We start from the raw sequence: 19,266 nt of genomic DNA, 5'->3' as shown, positions 1-19,266 counted from the left end.
CACCTTCCCTGGGGCCCCGATCCTGAATTTGACAAAGAACAGCTTCTCTGTTTTCAGATCAATGTTGCAGTCCAAGTGGTGGAGGACTCCTTCCCACTGACTAGTTCCACAGTTGCAAAGGCAACAGGTCAGGATCCTGATCCAGTGGGTCCGCAGTAGCATTCTCCATGCATGGCCAGAGAGGCAGCCACCTCTCTCTTCTCCTGCCTGCCGGTACTACCTTACCATGGGCCACCAGTTCACCACTATAGACAGAGTAGTGCTCCTGCTCCCTGAGGATGGACAACTGCAGGTGATCATTCCAGACGCACTGCGCTCCAGGTCCTGCAACTGTTTCATGAGGGCCATTGGGGCATCACTTACTCCAAGCTCTTGGGTTGCCATTATTTGTACTGGCCTGGCATGAGCCATGACATTGAAGAGATGGGCCGTGACTGCCCAGCTTGCCAGCACCAGCAGCTGGCACAATGTCAGACTTTTTCTTCTGGCCTCCCTGCTGTTGCCCGCTGGAATGTCTACACCTAGATTTCACTGGCTAGTGTTTTGATGATGTGTACCTCATCGTAGAGGATGCTTATTCCCACTTCCCATATTTTGTCCATTGTCCTTCCACGACCACATCTGTTACTGTACCTGCCTTAGAACGTACTTCGCCATTGAAGGCTTCCATGAAGGGAAGGTTACTGACAACAGCCAGGAATTTCTCACCTTCTGCCTGTACCACGGAATCCATCACATTCCTACATCCCCACTTCATCCCCAGTCCAATGCCAAGGCAGAATGCATGGTGCAGACTTTCAAGACCCAACTGCGGAAATAGGATGCTCCTCACTCTCTTGTTCCCACTGCCCAGGTCAGTGCCACCTCCATCAGCGTTGCGTTTCTGTCCCGGAGTGGCTGTTTGGGCTTGAGGTTTTGGTTGCCAACCGAATTGGCTGCTGGGTGTGATCCTCCAACAGTGGGGCCTCAAGATTTTCCGTGTCAAGATCCAGGATCAGGTCATGCTCTAGCATGCTAATCAGCTCCTTCCTCAGTCAGCACAGCAACTATTGACTGCCTGCCAGCCAGATCCCCACCGACAGTTGGATTGCAGGCCCATCAGCCAGATTTCTCCTCCACCTGCTGCGGACCTGCTGGTTCCAGCAAGTGGCATCACGGGTATCCCACCACCTCTGGTCACTGGCCAGTGGCTGTCTCCTAGCCCTGAGGGCGGTTCGGCCATGCCCGATATCCGGAGCCCATCCAGACAACAGCCGCCTTCACTGGGAGCACAACCTTTGGCCGAAGACATTTCCCCCACACTACAATGCTGTTCCTGGACAGGGGCCCAGATGACAAGATGCCTCTGCAACTGCCTCCACCACCTCAGCCCCAGCAGGTCTTCCAGCCTCGCTGTCTCTGCCATCGCCAGGGACATTTTCGGCCTTACTGCACCACTCTCCCACACAAATCTGATGAAGAACACATGGATGTCTCCTAAATCACCAGCCACTGTTTCACAGCTTCCTGTGGGAGGAGGAGTGTGGTATCTGATATCAAACAGCCACCAGCCAACAATGGCGGACGTCAACACACGGAAAGCACAGCCAGCTGCACAGCTGCAAAGATAACACAAATGGACTGGGCACATAGATTCACCGACCGGCTGCGAAGCCCATTTCGAAATGACCACTAGAGGGCCAGTGTTGCGAAATGGAGACGACTCTCCACTCGGCCCCTGGTGCCACCACATGCCGTATTCAGGGACTACAAGGACTGTATATAGGCCACTGCAACAGCTTCGTACAGCGAGTCTAGCACCTGCCTTTGCTTGCACTTGTAACTAGTGACCACACGTACTATGAACCCTGTCGAACTTAGGATACTGTCTCTACCATCTCGAATGTGAACTGGGGTGCCCTGGACTTGTGTAATTGTTATGGATTGTGAAGCGCTGTTGCGAATCAGTATCATTGTGAATGAAGCATTTAAGTATTTTGGATTTTATTGTGTTATTCTGATATAACAGCAATCTTGCTGGTAATAAACCATTCCATTTCGGTTATCTTCATCAATCTGTGGAATTGAAGCTCCTGGTGGCAGACAGGGGTACTGATGCACTATGTAAATCAAACTTGAGGTTGTTTGCTACAAAAGACATATCTCCCATTTCTAACAAATTATTATTTTGGTGCTATCCAAAATTTTCAGGACTGGTGCTGCCATCTGTTGAAAACCTTACCTTTAGACTAATGGTCACCATCATCCTCAAAGTAGTTCCCATATGCACGTACACACTGGTCCCAGAGCTTCTGCCACTGGTCAAACGTTTTCTGTAAGTCCTGTTCTTTGAGCATGCTTATCACCGCCAGCAATGCTTCTTGAATCCTCTCTAGTGTTGAACTGGTGGCCTTTCAACTCGAGTTTCAGCTTTGGGAATAGCACGAAGTCACAAGGTGCCAAATCTGGCAAGTACGGTGAGTGGAATACAACCGCCATGTTGTTTTTTGCCAAAAAGGTCCTGGTGAGCAAGGACGTGTGACAGGGCACATTATCATGATGCAGCAGCCAGTTCCCTTGATGCCAAAGTTTGGGCCATCGTCACCGCACATTTTCACGGAGCCGTCACAAAACGTACACGGAATTCACTGCTTGGTTGGGTGCGATGAATTCCTTGTGCACAGTTCCCTTGGTATAAAAGAAAACGATGATCATGCTCTTCACTTTTCTCTTCACCTATCTCGCTTTTTTGAGTTTTGGAGAGCCTGGGCTCTTCCACTGTGGCAATTGTTGCTTTGTCTCTGGGTCATAACGGTAAACCCAGCTCTCGTCGCCCGTGATAACCTGTCACAAGACGGTTGAATCATCAGATGTGGTCTGACGAAGGTCCATGCACACTTCAACATGCTGTGCCTTCTGATTGGCAGTCAAGACACTTGGCACAAATTTTGCGGCGACACAATGCATCCTCAATTCATCAGTCAACATTCATTGACATGTCCCATAACCAATACCCACTTCATTTGCAAGGTCTTGAATGGTTCGATGTCGATCCACACGAACCGATGTCGATCCACACGAACCAGTTGTTGAAGTTTGGCTACAATCTCTGGCGTTGTGTGGCTAACAGGCCTTCCAGTGTCAGCATAATCTTTGACATCTGTATGGCCGGCCCTGAACTGAGCATGCCACTCAAACACACGGCTCATGCTCTGTCCCTCAAACACTTATTGAATCATTGGAGGAGCCTGCTTTGCACTTTTCCTGAGATTCACACAGAATTTGATACACACGCATTGTTCTGCTCGCAGACCCATCATAAAATCGCCACACACCGAATGCAGAGTATTACGGAAATCATTGTGGACACGCAACATGTCCTCCCAGCTGAATGCCACTCTGCACACTGACTCATCAGATATGCAGCTCTCGCCACCTAGCAGTGCAAAGATCTAGTACTCCTACTTTTCAGATGGAAGCACCAGCCTTGAAAATTTTGGATTCCACCTCTTAACTCACCGAAAGGCAAAAGCGCTGCACCATTGAAAGATGCACAAACAAAATGTATAAAGCTTTGCTTTGCTAGCTTTTGGAACGAAATTCCTTCCTCAAGCTGTAGGAGAAACATGACACACACACACACACACACACACACACACACACACACACACACACACACACACACGAAATCCTCCCCACTCCACCAAGAGTGTCTTTCCGCCATCCACCTAACCTTCGTAACCTCTTGGTTCATCCCTATGAAATCCCCAAACCACCTTCCCTACCCTCTGGCTCCTACCCTTGTAACTGCCCCAAGCTTTCTATGTGGGAATGACCAGCAACAGACTGTCCATTCGCATGAACGAACACAGGCAGACAGTGTTTGTTGGTAATGAGGATCACCCTGTGGCTAAACATGCCTTGGTGCACGGCCAGCACATCTTGGCACAGTGTTACACTGTCCGTGTTATCTGGATACTTCCCACTGACACCAACCTATCAGAAATCCGGAGATGGGAACTTGCCCTTCAATATATCCTCTCTTCCTGTTACCCACCAGGCCTCAACATCCACTAATTTCAAATTGCCGCCGCTCATACCTCACCTGTCATTCAATAACATCTTTGCCTCTGTACTTCCGCCTCGACTGACATCTCTGCCCAAACTCTTTGCCTTTACATATGTCTGCTTGTGTCTGTATATGTGCGGATGGATATGTGTGTGTGGGGGAGTGTATACCTGTCCCTTTTTCCCTCTTAAGGTAAGTCTTTCTGCTCCCGGGATTCGAATGACTCCTTACCCTCTCCCTTAAAACCCACATCTTTTCATCTTTCCCTCTTCTTCCCTCTTTCCTGATGAAGCAACCTTGGGTTGCAAAAGCTTGATATTTGTGTTTGTGTGTCTGGCATGTGATGTGAGTGAGTGAGCGAGTAAGTGTGTGATATATGACTTACCAAATGAAAGTGCTGGCAAGTCGACAGACACACAAACAAACACAAACATACACACAAAATTTAAATGACAATGTAATCACAGTGCATAGGACTTCATATTTTACATTTCAGTATTATTTAATTATTTTTCATGTACTGAAGGCATAATATAATTTTTATCTGGTACAACCTTTTGGAACATGGACAGAGACATAAAATTTCACAGATTTTCATATTCACGTTACCATGTAATTATGACTTACTTAGGTTAATGATGGAAAAAAGCTGTTCTCGCACATACAACCATATTATGAAAAGAATAGATTGCTACTCATCAAAAGGCCTTCTTCTTAAGTAGAAAACACACACACGTGTGAGTTATGCTTGTGCGTATGTTTGTGTTTTCTACTTTATATGGAGGCCTTGTGGACAAATGCTTAAATATATACCATTGTTTGTTTTCACACACACACATGTTGATTCAAATATTTTATCACATTTGAAACCTCACTGTGGAGATGTGGAAACTCTTTCAGAGGAAAACAATGTAGACCTCATGGACACTTTCAATGTAAAAGAATTTTCTTTTAAATAGGAATTATATTGCAGATCACTCAGTTCCAACTGCACATGCAAAGAGGTGCTTTCAACTGAAATAGCAAATGATCTCGAAAACAGCTCAAAAAGAGAGGTAAGATTGGCAGTGTTTCAAAATTTTTAGAAAACTATCCCTGACATTCCTTCATGGCCACAATGAAATTTTCAAACCTTGCATTTTCTTCAATACCAGTGAACTTAAGGAAACAAATAGCGTTTTTTTGTCAGGATTTGTCCCTTACACAATGTGATTTTCTTTTTAAATGCAGCCCCATCCAATCAGAAGTGATATGTTTCTCACACAGCAGTTTCTTAGTGTGGTCAGAGTGCAGTCAAATTCACTTAAAAAGCAAGGTCTGGAATCCCATTCCTACTCTCGATTTTCCTTCATAAATTTGACAACAGCAGGTTTTAAATCAAAAAATCATGCCAGGCATGCTCCTTGATGTAACCAATGTACTTTGCAGTAACTTATAATATCTCTGCACTCAAAAACTATTGCAGCTCACAGTCAAATGATGTGTGTGACTTCAGAAAATTTACTATTCGTACCACTCATTTCATCATGTGTTCCATTCCTGCAAATTTAGCACAAAGTGCTTCTTGATATACAGAACAATTTATTAATCCAATCTGCTGATCACTGTAATTTTTTTGCTCTTTGATCGTCAACTAAATCTTTAAATTCTTTCTGCTTGGTGTAATGATATTTCATAGCAAATTTGCTATACCTGTCGATTATTCGACTGTATATAGCATAATAGATACTGAGATTTCTTAGCCTTTTCTTCAGACATTTCCATTCATTTTTAAAGGCTTCTGTGTTAGATCACTACCGTTCATTTTTAAAGGCTTCTGCATTAGATAACTAGATTGCCTCTTTCTGTGGAAACAGCAACTGGACCTGTGAACTTCTTTTACACTATGAACAAATAGCAGGGGGTAAACAGCACTGACACCATACCAGAAGAATGTCATACTTCCTAGAAGTACTGAGCAAAGCTGACACAGGCTCATCCTTTGCCAGCACATCGTGCTGGCGTGCAGTCTAGTACACCGTGGCTGATCCTGCTATACAGAATTTGCAGCTAAGTTAGCCCCTTTCTTAGCCGTAAGATCAGTATATCCCTCAAAAAAGAACTATGCCCAATGGCTGGAAGAAAGCAGAAGTCACACCCACCTACAAGAAGTGTAGCAAAAGTGATCCACACGGCTATCTTCTGATTTTATTGACATAAATGTGTTATACGATTTTAGAACAGATTCTGAACTCAAACATAATGAGGTATCTTACACAGAATGATCTCCTCCACACCAACCAAACTGAATTCTTAAAACATCTGCCACATGAAACGCATGACACACATTTCTCACATGCCAACTGGAAAGTCAAGGATCAAATCAATGAACTGGATGCAGCATTTTTTGACCTCTCAAATGCATGAAGTCCAGTACCACACCAATGCTTATTAGAGAAAGTATGATTATATGGGGTATCGAAGGAAGTTTGTGACTGGACTGATAGTTTCATGGTACAGAAGACACAGCAAGTTATCTTGCAAGGACAGTCATCAAGAGATGCAGCAGTGACTAAATCTGCCCGAGAGAAATGCGTTGGGACCCTTGCTGTTCAAATTATATATTAATGACCTGGTAGACAACATTAATTCTAACCTTGCACATCTTGCAGTAATTCTGTTACTTATAATGAACAGAAGAAAGTTGCACAAACACCCAGTCAGATCTGGATAAGATTAGTGGTGCAAATATTGGCAGGTTGTTTTAAATGTTCCAAAGCGTTAAACAGTTCTTCAAAAGCACAAAAATGTTGCAGCCACAACTAGCTGGTTGAACCAGACATAAGACAAGTGGCAAATTTCACTTTTTTCTTAGGATACTATGAAAATCCACTCAATTAACAAAAGAGGTTGATTGTAAAGCATTTGTGCAACCCACCCTACAATATTACTCAAGTATCCGAGACCTGTACCAAATAAGACTGGGCTAACAGGAGATACTGAATGTATGCAAAGAAGGGCACCACAAATGGTTACAGGTTTGTCTGACTCATCAAAAAGTGCCATGGCCGAGATCAAAAAGTTTATTGCAGAAGTCAATTATCCTAAGAAAGATTACTTACAAAGTTTTAAGAACCAATACTAAGAGAGGAATCTAGGCCTGTACTACAGCAACTGAAGTATTATTCCCAAAGGCACTATTGAGAAATTTAATTTTATCCACATTTTGCAGTTTCAAACGTGACTGTATTCAGTACACTGGAGGTATGGATTTAAAAATGCCTTCAGTCACATCTTTTTGTGTTTTAGTAAATACACGACGCATTTTGGACACTGTGGGTCCATCATCAGGTGTAATGTGTCTTAATACATGTTTTCAATATAATGGAAGGAAACATTCCACGTGGGAAAAATTATATATAAAAACAAAGATGAGGTGACTTACCGAACAAAAGCGCTGGCAGGTCGATAGACACACAAACAAACACAAACATACACACAAAATTCAAGCTTTCGCAACAAACTGTTGCCTCATCAGGAAAGAGGGAAGGAGAGGGGAAGACGAAAGGAAGTGGGTTTTAAGGGAGAGGGTAAGGAGTCATTCCAATCCCGGGAGCGGAAAGACTTACCTTAGGGGGAAAAAAGGACAGGTATACACTCGCACACACGCACATATCCATCCACACATACAGACACAAGCAGACATATTTAAAGACAAAGAGTTTGGGCAGAGATGTCAGTCGAGGCAGAAGTGTAGAGGCAAAGAAGTTGTTGAAAGACAGGTGAGGTATGAGTGGCGGCAACTTGAAATTAGCGGAGATTGAGGCCTGGCGGATGACGAGAAGAGAGGATATACTGAAGGGCAAGTTCCCATCTCCGGAGTTCGGATAGGTTGGTGTTGGTGGGAAGTATCCAGATAACCCGGACGGTGTAACACTGTGCCAAGATGTGCTGGCTGTTTGTTGGTAATGAGGATCACCCTGTGGCTAAACATGCCTTGGTGCACAGCCAGCACATCTTGGCACAGTGTTACACCGTCCGGGTTATCTGGATACTTCCCACCAACACCAACCTATCCGAACTCCGGAGATGGGAACTTGCCCTTCAGTATATCCTCTCTTCTCGTCATCCGCCAGGCCTCAATCTCCGCTAATTTCAAGTTGCCGCCACTCATACCTCACCTGTCTTTCAACAACTTCTTTGCCTCTACACTTCTGCCTCGACTGACATCTCTGCCCAAACTCTTTGTCTTTAAATATGTCTGCTTGTGTCTGTATGTGTGGATGGATATGTGCGTGTGTGCGAGTGTATACCTGTCCTTTTTTCCCCCTAAGGTAAGTCTTTCCGCTCCCGGGATTGGAATGACTCCTTACCCTCTCCCTTAAAACCCACTTCCTTTCGTCTTCCCCTCTCCTTCCCTCTTTCCTGATGAGGCAACAGTTTGTTGCGAAAGCTTGAATTTTGTGTGTATGTTTGTGTGTCTATCGACCTGCCAGCGCTTTTGTTCGGTAAGTCACCTCATCTTTGTTTTAATACATGTTTTATTTCACCTCATTCAAGATAAGAAATAAAACTGTATTAAGGCACATTACACCTGGTGATGGACCCACAGGGTCCAAAATGCATCCTGTATTTAATAAAACATGAAAAGTTGTAACTGAAGGCATTTTTTAATTCATACCTCCAGTGTACTATGGAGAAAAGTTAAGACTAATTGCAGTGTACACATGGGCATTTAAGCAGTCAATCTATCCACACCCCATTTGTGAATGGAATGACAGGAAACACTACGAGATGGTACACTGGGAAGTACCCTCTGCCATACACTTCACAGATGAAGACTAGAAACGGCAGAGGAAGGTGGAGAGGGAGGGGAGGGGTTGGGGAGGGGAGGGGAGGGGAGGGGAGGGGAGGGGAGGGGGAAGGGAGAAAACCAGCCGTGAAGATTATCAATATCAGAATCAGGGCACTGCTATTACTGGCAATGTTAAAGCATTCACTCCAGAATTGCTGCTCCAACATCCAGCGTGTTCTTAATGAGTTGCTGTGAGATATTTCCTTTGCTTTGCACATTTGAACCATTTCCTTACCACTTGCTTTTTTCAAGGAAAACTGCAGCTCCTCCACGCAATTTCAGTGTGTCATGACTACTACAGTATTATCATTAAATTGAAGACGTATATTTTCACTGTATATCTCTAAATGAGAAGTACCTATCAATAGATAAAGTCTGTATCAATGAACATCACTGCAGTATGAAGTTTCCCACAACAACAAACGGTTCACATATTTTTTCAATGTGTAGAATGTCATCCATTGGCACCAACAATAGTATACTACTGCTCCCAAGGTTTGCCTTATGTTGCAATATAGGAGAGGATCTACAGTAATTTCCGGAAGTCTGGAACACAAGTGCTTTCACAGCATAAAAGACGAGTTGACCACCACATGTGAGGCATTAATAACTTGTCTGCAAGCAGTAAAACCTGTACATCACCTCACCTGCACACTTGACAACAGTGTGTCTATAGACAGTAAAACTTGCTGTGCAAAAGACAGCAGTCTAGCAAGATGGTCTCAATCCAAATGCAATGGTAATCCAATTGCACTGGTAATGTGCAATGGTGTACTCATCGTCTCCGTATGTACAGTTCTTGTGATACTTTTGAAAGTAAAACACAAAAAATGAACATTTCTTACACAAGATATTAATGATTCAAATTGTCATTCCAGTAATTCATATTTTAAGTTATATTTCACCAATGTGATGCTTTTGTAGCTAATTTTATTGTAAAAATAGAGCCTTTTTTGATGTAGTTTCTCACATAGTTAGTCTAGCATCTCTAATAATATTCTATTCACAACACTACTTATTACATCCTATTCCACTTCTTCCACCACCCAAATACCACAATACCTCAACATTTGAGTTCTCCATGCCGACAGCAAGCCACTCCCCTGTTGGGCAGTAACCAAGAGAGAAGATCTGCGATGAGAAGTCATGCTGTTGCAGCTGTCGTCCTTCCCTGAGGTCCCAAGAGCGTACTGTGTTGTCAAGGCCACCTGTCCACAGTTTTGTGCCATCCGCAGAAATATCAATGCATGAAGCACCGTCAGTATGACCTTGAAATTGGCGTACTAATGTCTGATTGTGCAGATCCCAGACAGCAATATTCCCATCAGAACAGCAACTGAAACATACCTTATAGAGAACAGTACTCTATTAGTCATCAATTCACCAATGCCAATACCTTTAATCACTAAATGTATGTACATCCTAACATCTACTCCCCCCCCCCCCCCCCCCCCAAAAAAAAAAAACACTCCACTATTAGGAACACTGACCCATTAACTTAAATATATAAAAAGGAAGAATTATAATAAAGAATAGAGAGACACATCTAGGAGATATTTCCGTAAGTTATGTTAAAATGAAAATGTACTGTCTCTCATGCATTTAATATTGGTCAGTAGGGAATTGACTATTTTAGTAATAGCATACTTTATCCCCTTTTGGGCTAGTGACAGAGACGCAAGTTCACAGCAGATGTCATGCTTTAGTCTGGTGTTATGGCTATAGTGTAAACCTTTTCTTTCATAGTAAGGAATTGTTTAGAACAAGACACACATGTGTTGTTGTTGTTGTTGTTGTTGTTGTGTTCTTCAGTCCAGAGACTGGTTTGGCGCAGCTCTCCATTCTACTCTATCCTGTGCAAGTTTCATCTCCCAGTACATACTACAACCTACATCCTTCTGAATCTGCTTAGTGCATTCATCTCTTGGTCTCCCTTACTTTTGCCATTTGCAGTTGCTGTGGGAAGACACCACATGATAGGAATGAATTGCATATGTCTAATAAAGGAGAGAGTATGTCTCTTGCTGTTATTTTTATAATATAATCTGGGATATCATCAATACCAGTTGAATAATTACTCTTCAGTGAATCAATAGTATTTAGGAGTTCTGTTGGGGCTATTGGACTGAGAAACATGGATATATTGTGTATTTCAATAGATGAAAGTTGTTTCAGTGTTGCATTAGGTGGATTGCCAAATTTTTCCTTCACTAATTTTCCAGCAACAGTTGCATAATGCTGACACACAAATTTATGGTATAACACATTAAAGAATGAAAATATCCAAGATATTCCGATTTAGATACAGCAGTCTCGGCAAATAATTCTTAAGGTGAATGCTGATGATTTTTTTTTTATTGCTTGGAGGATGAATCACAGTTGGGCCTCACATTTTCCCATATGCTGTAGGCGTATCAAACAGTAACACCTATGCAACTGAAGTGACAATTTGGAACAACAAAAAGTGGACTTCAGATGCCTCCAATGCTGACAGACATTTAAAAGCTACTTCAGTAAGAAGTTGTGTGCTACAAATTGCCTAATATGAGTAGAACTGCAAAGAAGTGGTTTCTGACTGAGGATAAAAACGTAAGTACATCACAAACTCAGAGACAACAATTGAGTACTGAGAGAAAATATGCCCAGTCCCACTACTACAGGATCTTCAATTACCAGTAATGCTGATCAGTTACTCAATGAGTATTACCTCTTTCATAAACAGAAGGATGATACAGGTCATGTTAAAAATCTCTTGGTCACTGTGCAGGGGCAATGTACAGTATTATGACTCAATATTTTATTCTAATGGAACAGTAAGACTAGAAAACATTGTTGGTGACAGTACGTTATGTTGGAGGGGAATATGGATAAAGGAGATAGAATAAATTTCCTGATTCTATTACTGCATGCAAGTCAGAGCACAAACTAACTGAAAATTCCTTCAACTTACAACACTTGAAAAATGCTGCAGTGTCTGACTCCTTAAACAGACTGTAATGAAATTGTTGAGGCTTTCGTGGCCACTTGTTGACAAACTGCTTGTTGGCCTCTGCCTCAGGTTCTTCAGCTTATATTTTTTTGGTGAGTTTTCTAACGTTTCGCCAGCATAATTGGCTGGCATTGCCAAAGCTTCACACTCCACCAGCAATGGAGGGTGAAGCTTTGACAATGCCAGTCATTCAAGCTGGTGAAACATCAGAAAAATCATCAACAAACATCAGCCAAAGAGCCCACAACACAAACCAACAGACAGTTTCTCAGACTGCAATGCAATCATACACTGAACTGCAACTGTCAACAGGGGTTTTATTTCCACAAATAAAACTTCAGCAGCTGGTTTTGCAGAAAATGTTATCGTTGCACAATAGAAGAAGAGGAATGGAATGCGCATATTATTAATATTAATCTGTGATAGATGTACAGAACATATCCCTCTGTACCCAGATTTTTTTTTCTACAAAGAGAAGGTTCAGGAGGGGGAGGAAGACGATTTTCTCTATGTAGAATGAGATATTTCCATATTCACAACTGCAAACAATGTGTGCATGTTAATACACAGTAAACAACTAAAGGCACCTGTTGACTTCTTCTAACGATATTTGGTATGTTGATCTGGTGTATGAACATGTCTTTTGAATGTTCCTTTGGAATTATGTTACAGTCAAACATTAGAGATGGATGCAATGGTTTGACAATGAACACAAACATAAAAAACTATGCAACTGTGCCAGAAACTTAAATAAATCTATATAAATAAAAATCAGTTGCCGCAGGTATAAAAGATCATCACTTGAGAAGGGCTCAACCAATTTCGTTTATTTTTCTTTTTTTTGTGTTAATAATTTTTAGGACAAGGTTTGTAACAAAGAACATTTTTGGAAAATCCACTGGAAAAGTTGGTAATAGGGATGGTGTTTTTGTATGAAAATCTCAACGAATAAAATAAAAATGACAGGTGGTTTGACAGTTCTGCTGTCACATTGTAAGAGGTCCGAGCAGATGTAATTTCGATGTATTGCTCATGCGCTGCCTGCGATATGCAAGGTCTCTGACCAGAGAGCAGTGTTGACTGCAATAGGAACTGTGTAGCTGTAGCAGTAAGTTGTGGATAGTCTGGAGTCTGCTCTGGTCTGGTCTGGTGTATCGTGTTGGCTGGCCCGGTCGTGGTGCAGCAATGTCGGAGCCTGAGTATTATTGTATAAGGTAAAAAGCAGCCTCGCGCATATGTAGTAATGTTATCTGAAGTCGCATGTAAATGTTTTAAAACTCTTGTAATAATAATCTTCCTCATAAAAAGTAACTTTTAACAACCATTCATATCAATTTAAAGAATTTACTAATTTCTCCCATCCATGATCAGCCCGATTATTGCAATAAAAAAATCAGTTGCTTCCTTTCATAAATGACACATAGGTCGGCCAGCATTGCACAGAGCTGTGCCGGAAAAATTTATTGCAAGAGCAGATATATCCGGCGACTTCACTGAGGTAAGAATTTTTCCTTTTTTATTCAGAATGATCTTCCAGGGCCATGACGCAACACTGCTGTCGTCCAAAATTTGCCAGGTTAAATTCACAGTGAATTATTGAAAAGTCATAAGTGAGTGACAATTTAATTGAGAGGTTAGTTACATTGTTTTATTAGCAGGTTACTGAATTTTTTTTTTTATTGGGACGTTACACTGAATGTGAACGACATAATTATAATTTTTACTGTTGAGAGGTTTAGGAATTTTTCTGTTATGAGGTCACGCTAAATGTGAATGAATTTTGAGCTTAGATTAAATCGGAAAGAATTTTGTGGGTAGATTAAATGTAAACGAATTTTGTGTGGAGGTTAATGTGAAAAGAATTTTGTAGGGAGGTTACAAATGAGAAAGAATTTTGTGGGGAGGTTACACTAAATCAGAATCATCATTATCCATAATATTTATTAAATTTGGTGGGGAGGTATATATGATATGTCTGCTTGTGTCTGTATATGTGTGGATGGATATGTGTGTGTGTGCGAGTGTATACCCGTCCTTTTTTCCCCCTAAGGTAAGTCTTTCCGCTCCCGGGATTGGAATGACTCCTTACCCTCTCCCTTAAAACCCATACCCTTTCGTCTTTCCCTCTCCTTCCCTCTTTCCTGATGAGGCAACAGTTTGTTGCGAAAGCTTGAATTTTGTGTGTATGTTTGTGTGTCTATCGACGTGCCAGCGCTTTCGTTTGGTAAGTCACATCATCTTTGTTTTTAGATATATTTTTCCCATGTGGAATGTTTCCCTCTATTAATTAATATATATTCTGATGGACAATGGCTGTATATTTTTTTAAATATATGTGGTGCAGAAATGTATATATAGTAGATAAAGGGGAAACATTGGCAAAAAAAACTCTAAAAATCCTTGATCGATTTACTTCAAATTGTGGCACGATACTCTAATAAAGATTCCGATGAACACAGGCTACACATTTTTTAAATATATATGGTACGTAAATATGTATGGAATACATAAAGGGGAACCACTGTTAGTAAAAAATCTCAAAAAAAACTCTTGACCAATTTGTTACTTTTATACGATATTCTAATAAACTTTTGTACAGATAGAGGCTATTTATTTTTTAAATATGAAAAGGACAAACATAGTTAGCAAAAATCTCAAAAACCTTGACCATTTTGCATCAAACTCTTGCAGGATACTCAACTAACACTCACATGGACATAGGCTATATAATTTTTTGAACAATAATGGACAGATTTTCTGTTAAAGCCAACTACGAGAAAGAGAATGGTGTGCTGCAAAAATGGGCAGTTTGATTTTCTTTTCCGTAGTCAGTTTTAACTTAGATATCATGGCCTTTAAACCATTAGACAAAGAGTTTCTTCATTTTCTTTCGCATTATATATAATTTTAAACAAACAATGACAATACATGACAGTGTGCAGTTTTGTTTTCATTGCTGCAATCAGTTTTAAGAGGAATGTTTTATTTATGGCCTCTGATCAACTTCTGATTACAATACTACTATGGAATCTGAATCATCTGAAACTTTGCAATCCTACCCGTTCACAGATTAAAAGTATGAGAAATATTGTCATTGAAGCTACTATCCTCACAGATCCAGCAGTTGGAGAGGTCTCTCCTGTACCCCTTATATTACTTGGATTTACCCATTCAGTTTAAGCGACTTCATTTCCCAATCTAGGTTTCGTTTGCAAACAAGGCCCAAAGTCAGAGAGAAAGAGTACATGGACTGATGGGGGAGGAGGAGAAAATGGACATAGAGAGGGGGAAGGAGAAGATGAATAGAGAGAGCGGTGAGTAGTAGATGGAGAGATATTTTTTTTTTTTTTGGTGGAGGGGGGGGGGGGGGGACTGAAGAGATAGGCTGTGAGAGATAGGAGAAGAAGAAGTGGACGAAGAGAAAGGGGGAAGAGCAGGAGATGGACAAAGGGAAGAGGAGGAGAAGACACACAGAAAAAGGGGAGAGGAGATTAGGATGTATATTCAGTGCCCACATATTTAGCAATTGGAAAGCATTGCCGGATTCACTAATAATAAATAAATTGAGTTGCTGGTCCTTTATACCAAAGCAATGTTGGAACTGCCATTAAGAGAGCCTACAGTTTTGTTTACTTACTGGTGTGCGATTTTTCAGACCTTCAGTCAGGTCCAATTGTGATGTTAACCAAATCAGGGAGGGAAAAAGGATGATCAGAATTAACAAGCCATAGATAGTACAAGCTCAGGTTGGACAAGTAAGGGCAATAAAATCAGTCATCTCTGGTACTTACCTCATATCACCTACAGAAACTGCAGGAAACCTACATAAGAATTTCTGGATAGCATTTTGAATGCATAATCTATTGAAAGTAAGTCTGAAGAGGGAGGTAGTGAAAAAGGATTGCTCCAAAAGCTAGTAAATTTTCTTTCTTTCTTTTGTGTGTGTGTGTGTGTGTGTGTGTGTGTGTGTGTGTCTCGATGCTTCTGTTTTTTGGTGAGCGATCTCCTTTACTTCTAAAGTATTTATATTCTACCAGAACTTTCCACAAAGACATATTAATCAATGTGCCACATCACTAAGTGTTTTTGTATGTATCACTTATTCTTTGTTTAAAGACGGCAGGGTCAAGGAGGGGGAGGGGGGTGGGAGGGAGAGGGAGGGGGGGGGGGGGGGGAGAGAGAAAAGAGAAAGAGAGAGAGAGAGAGAGAGAGAGAGAGAGAGAGAGAGAGAACCATAAAAATCTTAAAAACCTTTAATGCTTTATATTCTTTCTCATCCTTTCCCCTCCCTATGTATTATCTGCCACAGTGCTTCAAAAATATCATGAACAGAATACACCAGGGATGCAACAGTCCAGATATCTGGGTGGTTATTGACAAAAAATATGACTCAACTGATCCACAGAATTGGGGGTATTCTCCACCATTGCTATTAAATTGCCGAGGGTTGAAATCTCCATTGCTCAACTTCTGAATGAATCGATGAAATTTCTGCTGCCTAAAGCTGTTTGCTATGATAACAGTATTTTCCTTTAAACTGATGTGGCTGTATACATGAAAAAAAAATTCCAAGATAATGCAGACTGCTTTTCACAGTGTTGATGCTCTGATCGCAAACATGAAAAAAGATTTTCTTAGACTAGCATGCAAAGTTATACTCTCTCACAACATGGCTCAGGAAGTTACCCTATCCCCTTATCATATCATCATAGGCTTCAGTACTTGGTGAAGTACAGCTAAGTATTATGCATACAGTTTAAAACTGCTTATTAAGCAGCAGTTAAAATACAGAGGTTGATTCTTCAATTGCCATTTTGTGGGATTTGCATTCTAACATAAATTTGAGATCATACCTGGTTTACGTAAAATCAAATTTTACATTAACAACGAAGGTAATCAAAACTTTTTTAGAAACTTCCTACTTGCTTTTGACTGATGCAGTTGGTAAGACTGAGCATGCATTTGCAGCACTCGGAAAGGTAGGCTGAAGTAAGGTCAAATACAATTGCACAAAAAAGCACTTCTCGATTTGCAGCAAATCACAGTTGCAAAGATACGTGGAATATTCCTGCTGCTTTGAATGGTGACACTTCTGCATCATTTCTCATGGACTCACAATTAAACAACTGACTATATTTAAATGTGCAAGACTGCCAACATATACCATGGACTACACCCTGTAATGTGAAAAAGTCTTGTTCCAGGACCATCATCACTCTTTTATGACTGACAGCCTAAACATGGTCTTAGCCATTCACTGTAATGCAATATTATATTTTACCACATAAAAATCCACATTCTAGTCATTACATCTGAACAACCTGCATAAGCAGAAAAATTTTAGGAAAAAGAATAAGTTACTACATCTGAGTTCTCATTGAATTAAATATTTTTCTTTTCTTCTCATAATTTCAACAAAAATAAAATATTGAGCTTAAATTACAATTATGCATTACATTACTTGAAATTCACTGACCTTTGAGTCTGGACTAATTGCAAGAGCATAACATGCTGGTGCATTTGAAGTTAGTTCAGCCTTAATACGTGGTGTTGGTGAGGCCAGATCCCATATGCTTAAATTACTTGCCTCCCCACCAACAATTAAAGTTCTTCCATCAGGCAGCAATTTAACTGATCTGATGTAATTGTCTCTTTGCTGTTTGAAACATAAATAAGGGGAAATATAGTTACAGTCAGAATGTACACTTATAACATACTCCTTTTCCTACAACAGTTGCAAGGAAAAAAATGCTTTAATAATCCTAATGTTGTAATAAGTGATTGAAAGACAAAGCGTAGTAATTTATACAGAGAGAGAGAGAGAGAGAGAGAGAGAGAGAGAGAGAGAGAGAGAGACTAATATTAAAGGTATTTTTCTTCAACTAACTAGAACCTATTACTTTGTGTGTTATTGTGTCCATTCAGGATATAGGTACGAGGAGGGTTTGAAAAGTCCATGCAAAGTCCGAGAGATGGCACCGCTGGTTCGTATCGAGGTCATGTTTAGTTAGTAGAATCTTTGGAAAGAACACACACCAAGTTTCAGCCATATTGGTCTATTTCTTTGTGTTTGGCATTTGTGTGATTCAAGGAAGTCTAGTGATTGTCAAAAAATGGATGAAAAATAATTTCGTGTGGTGATTAAACATTACTTTATGAAAGGCAAAATGCCTCAGGAGACTAAAGAGAAGCTTGATGAACATTACAGTGACTCTGCACCTTCGATTACAACAGTTTATAAGTGGTTTCAAAATTTTCAGAGTGGTCATATGGGCACAAGTGTTGCTGAACATTCTGGATGCCCTGTGGAGGTTACGACTCCAGAAATCATTTATAAAATCCTTGTCATGATGATGGATGACAGAAGAGTTACAGTGCGTGAGATTGCTAGTGCTGTGGGCATCTCAAATGAATGGGTACATAATATTTTGCATAAACATTTGGACATAAGAAAGCTATCCGCAAGATGGGTTCCACGATTGCTCAAGCTTGACCAAAAACGGAATCATGTGAGGTGTTGCAAGGATGGTTTGCAGCTGTTTAGGAAGAATCTGGAGGACTTTAAGCATCATTTTTGTCACTGTGGATGAAACATGGATACATTACTATACTCCTGAGACCAAACAACAATCTAAACAATGGATTACCAAGGGAGAATCTGCACCAAAAAAGGCGAAGACCATTCCTTTGGCTGGAAACGTTATGGCGACTGTCTTTTGGGATTCGCAAGGGATAATCCTCATCGACTATCTGGAAAAGAATAAAACTATTACAGGTGCATATTATTCATCATTATTGGACCGTTTGAAAACCAAGCTGCAAGAAGAATGCTGGCGAATGGACAGCAAAAAAGTCCTTTTCCATCACGACAATACACCAGCACACACCTCAACAGTTGTGGTCGCAAAATTAATGGAAATAGGATTCCAACTCGTTTCACATCCCCCCTATTCTCCAGACTTGGCACCCTCAGACTACTATTTGTTCCCCAATTTGAAGAAATGACTGGCAGGACAAATATTTTATTCAAACGAGGAGGTGATTGCAGCAACTAATAGCTATTTTGCAGACTTGGACAATTCCTATTATTAGGAAGCAATCAACAAATTGGAACAGCGTTGGACGAAATGTGTAAATCTAAAAGGAGACTATGTCGAAAAATGAAAAAGGTTTACCCCAAACACGTGAGTAGTTTTTATTTTTGCATGGAATTTTCAAATGCCCCTTGTATCTAGATACTTAGTTTCAAGGGAAATAATCAATTTTTGAAAATATAATGAATTGGATGGATGAAAAAATCTACTCACCAAGCAGAAGCAGGAGAAAACATGTGTAAAAGATAGGGAAATGCGCAAGCTTTCAGTGCCAGCAGCTCCTTCTTCTGGCAGAAGGGTT

General features: G+C 40.8%; 1 protein-coding gene across 1 annotated transcript in view; it reads right to left on the bottom strand.

Moving 5' to 3' along the window:
* The window catches only part of LOC126412196 (protein groucho), a 697,281-nt gene that overhangs the window by 26,040 nt on the left and 651,975 nt on the right, over positions 1-19,266 (bottom strand). The window contains exons 15-16 of the mRNA XM_050081679.1: positions 17,348-17,527; positions 9,945-10,229 (exon numbers count right to left, since the gene is read on the bottom strand). Of these exons, the coding sequence (XP_049937636.1) occupies positions 9,945-10,229; positions 17,348-17,527 (465 nt within the window). The remainder of the gene's footprint in view (positions 1-9,944; positions 10,230-17,347; positions 17,528-19,266) is intronic.

The sequence above is a fragment of the Schistocerca serialis genome, chromosome 7, assembly GCF_023864345.2.
Source record: "Schistocerca serialis cubense isolate TAMUIC-IGC-003099 chromosome 7, iqSchSeri2.2, whole genome shotgun sequence".
In the NCBI taxonomy this organism is placed as follows: Eukaryota; Metazoa; Arthropoda; class Insecta; order Orthoptera; family Acrididae; genus Schistocerca; species Schistocerca serialis.
This window is presented reverse-complemented; position numbering and strand designations above follow the sequence as displayed.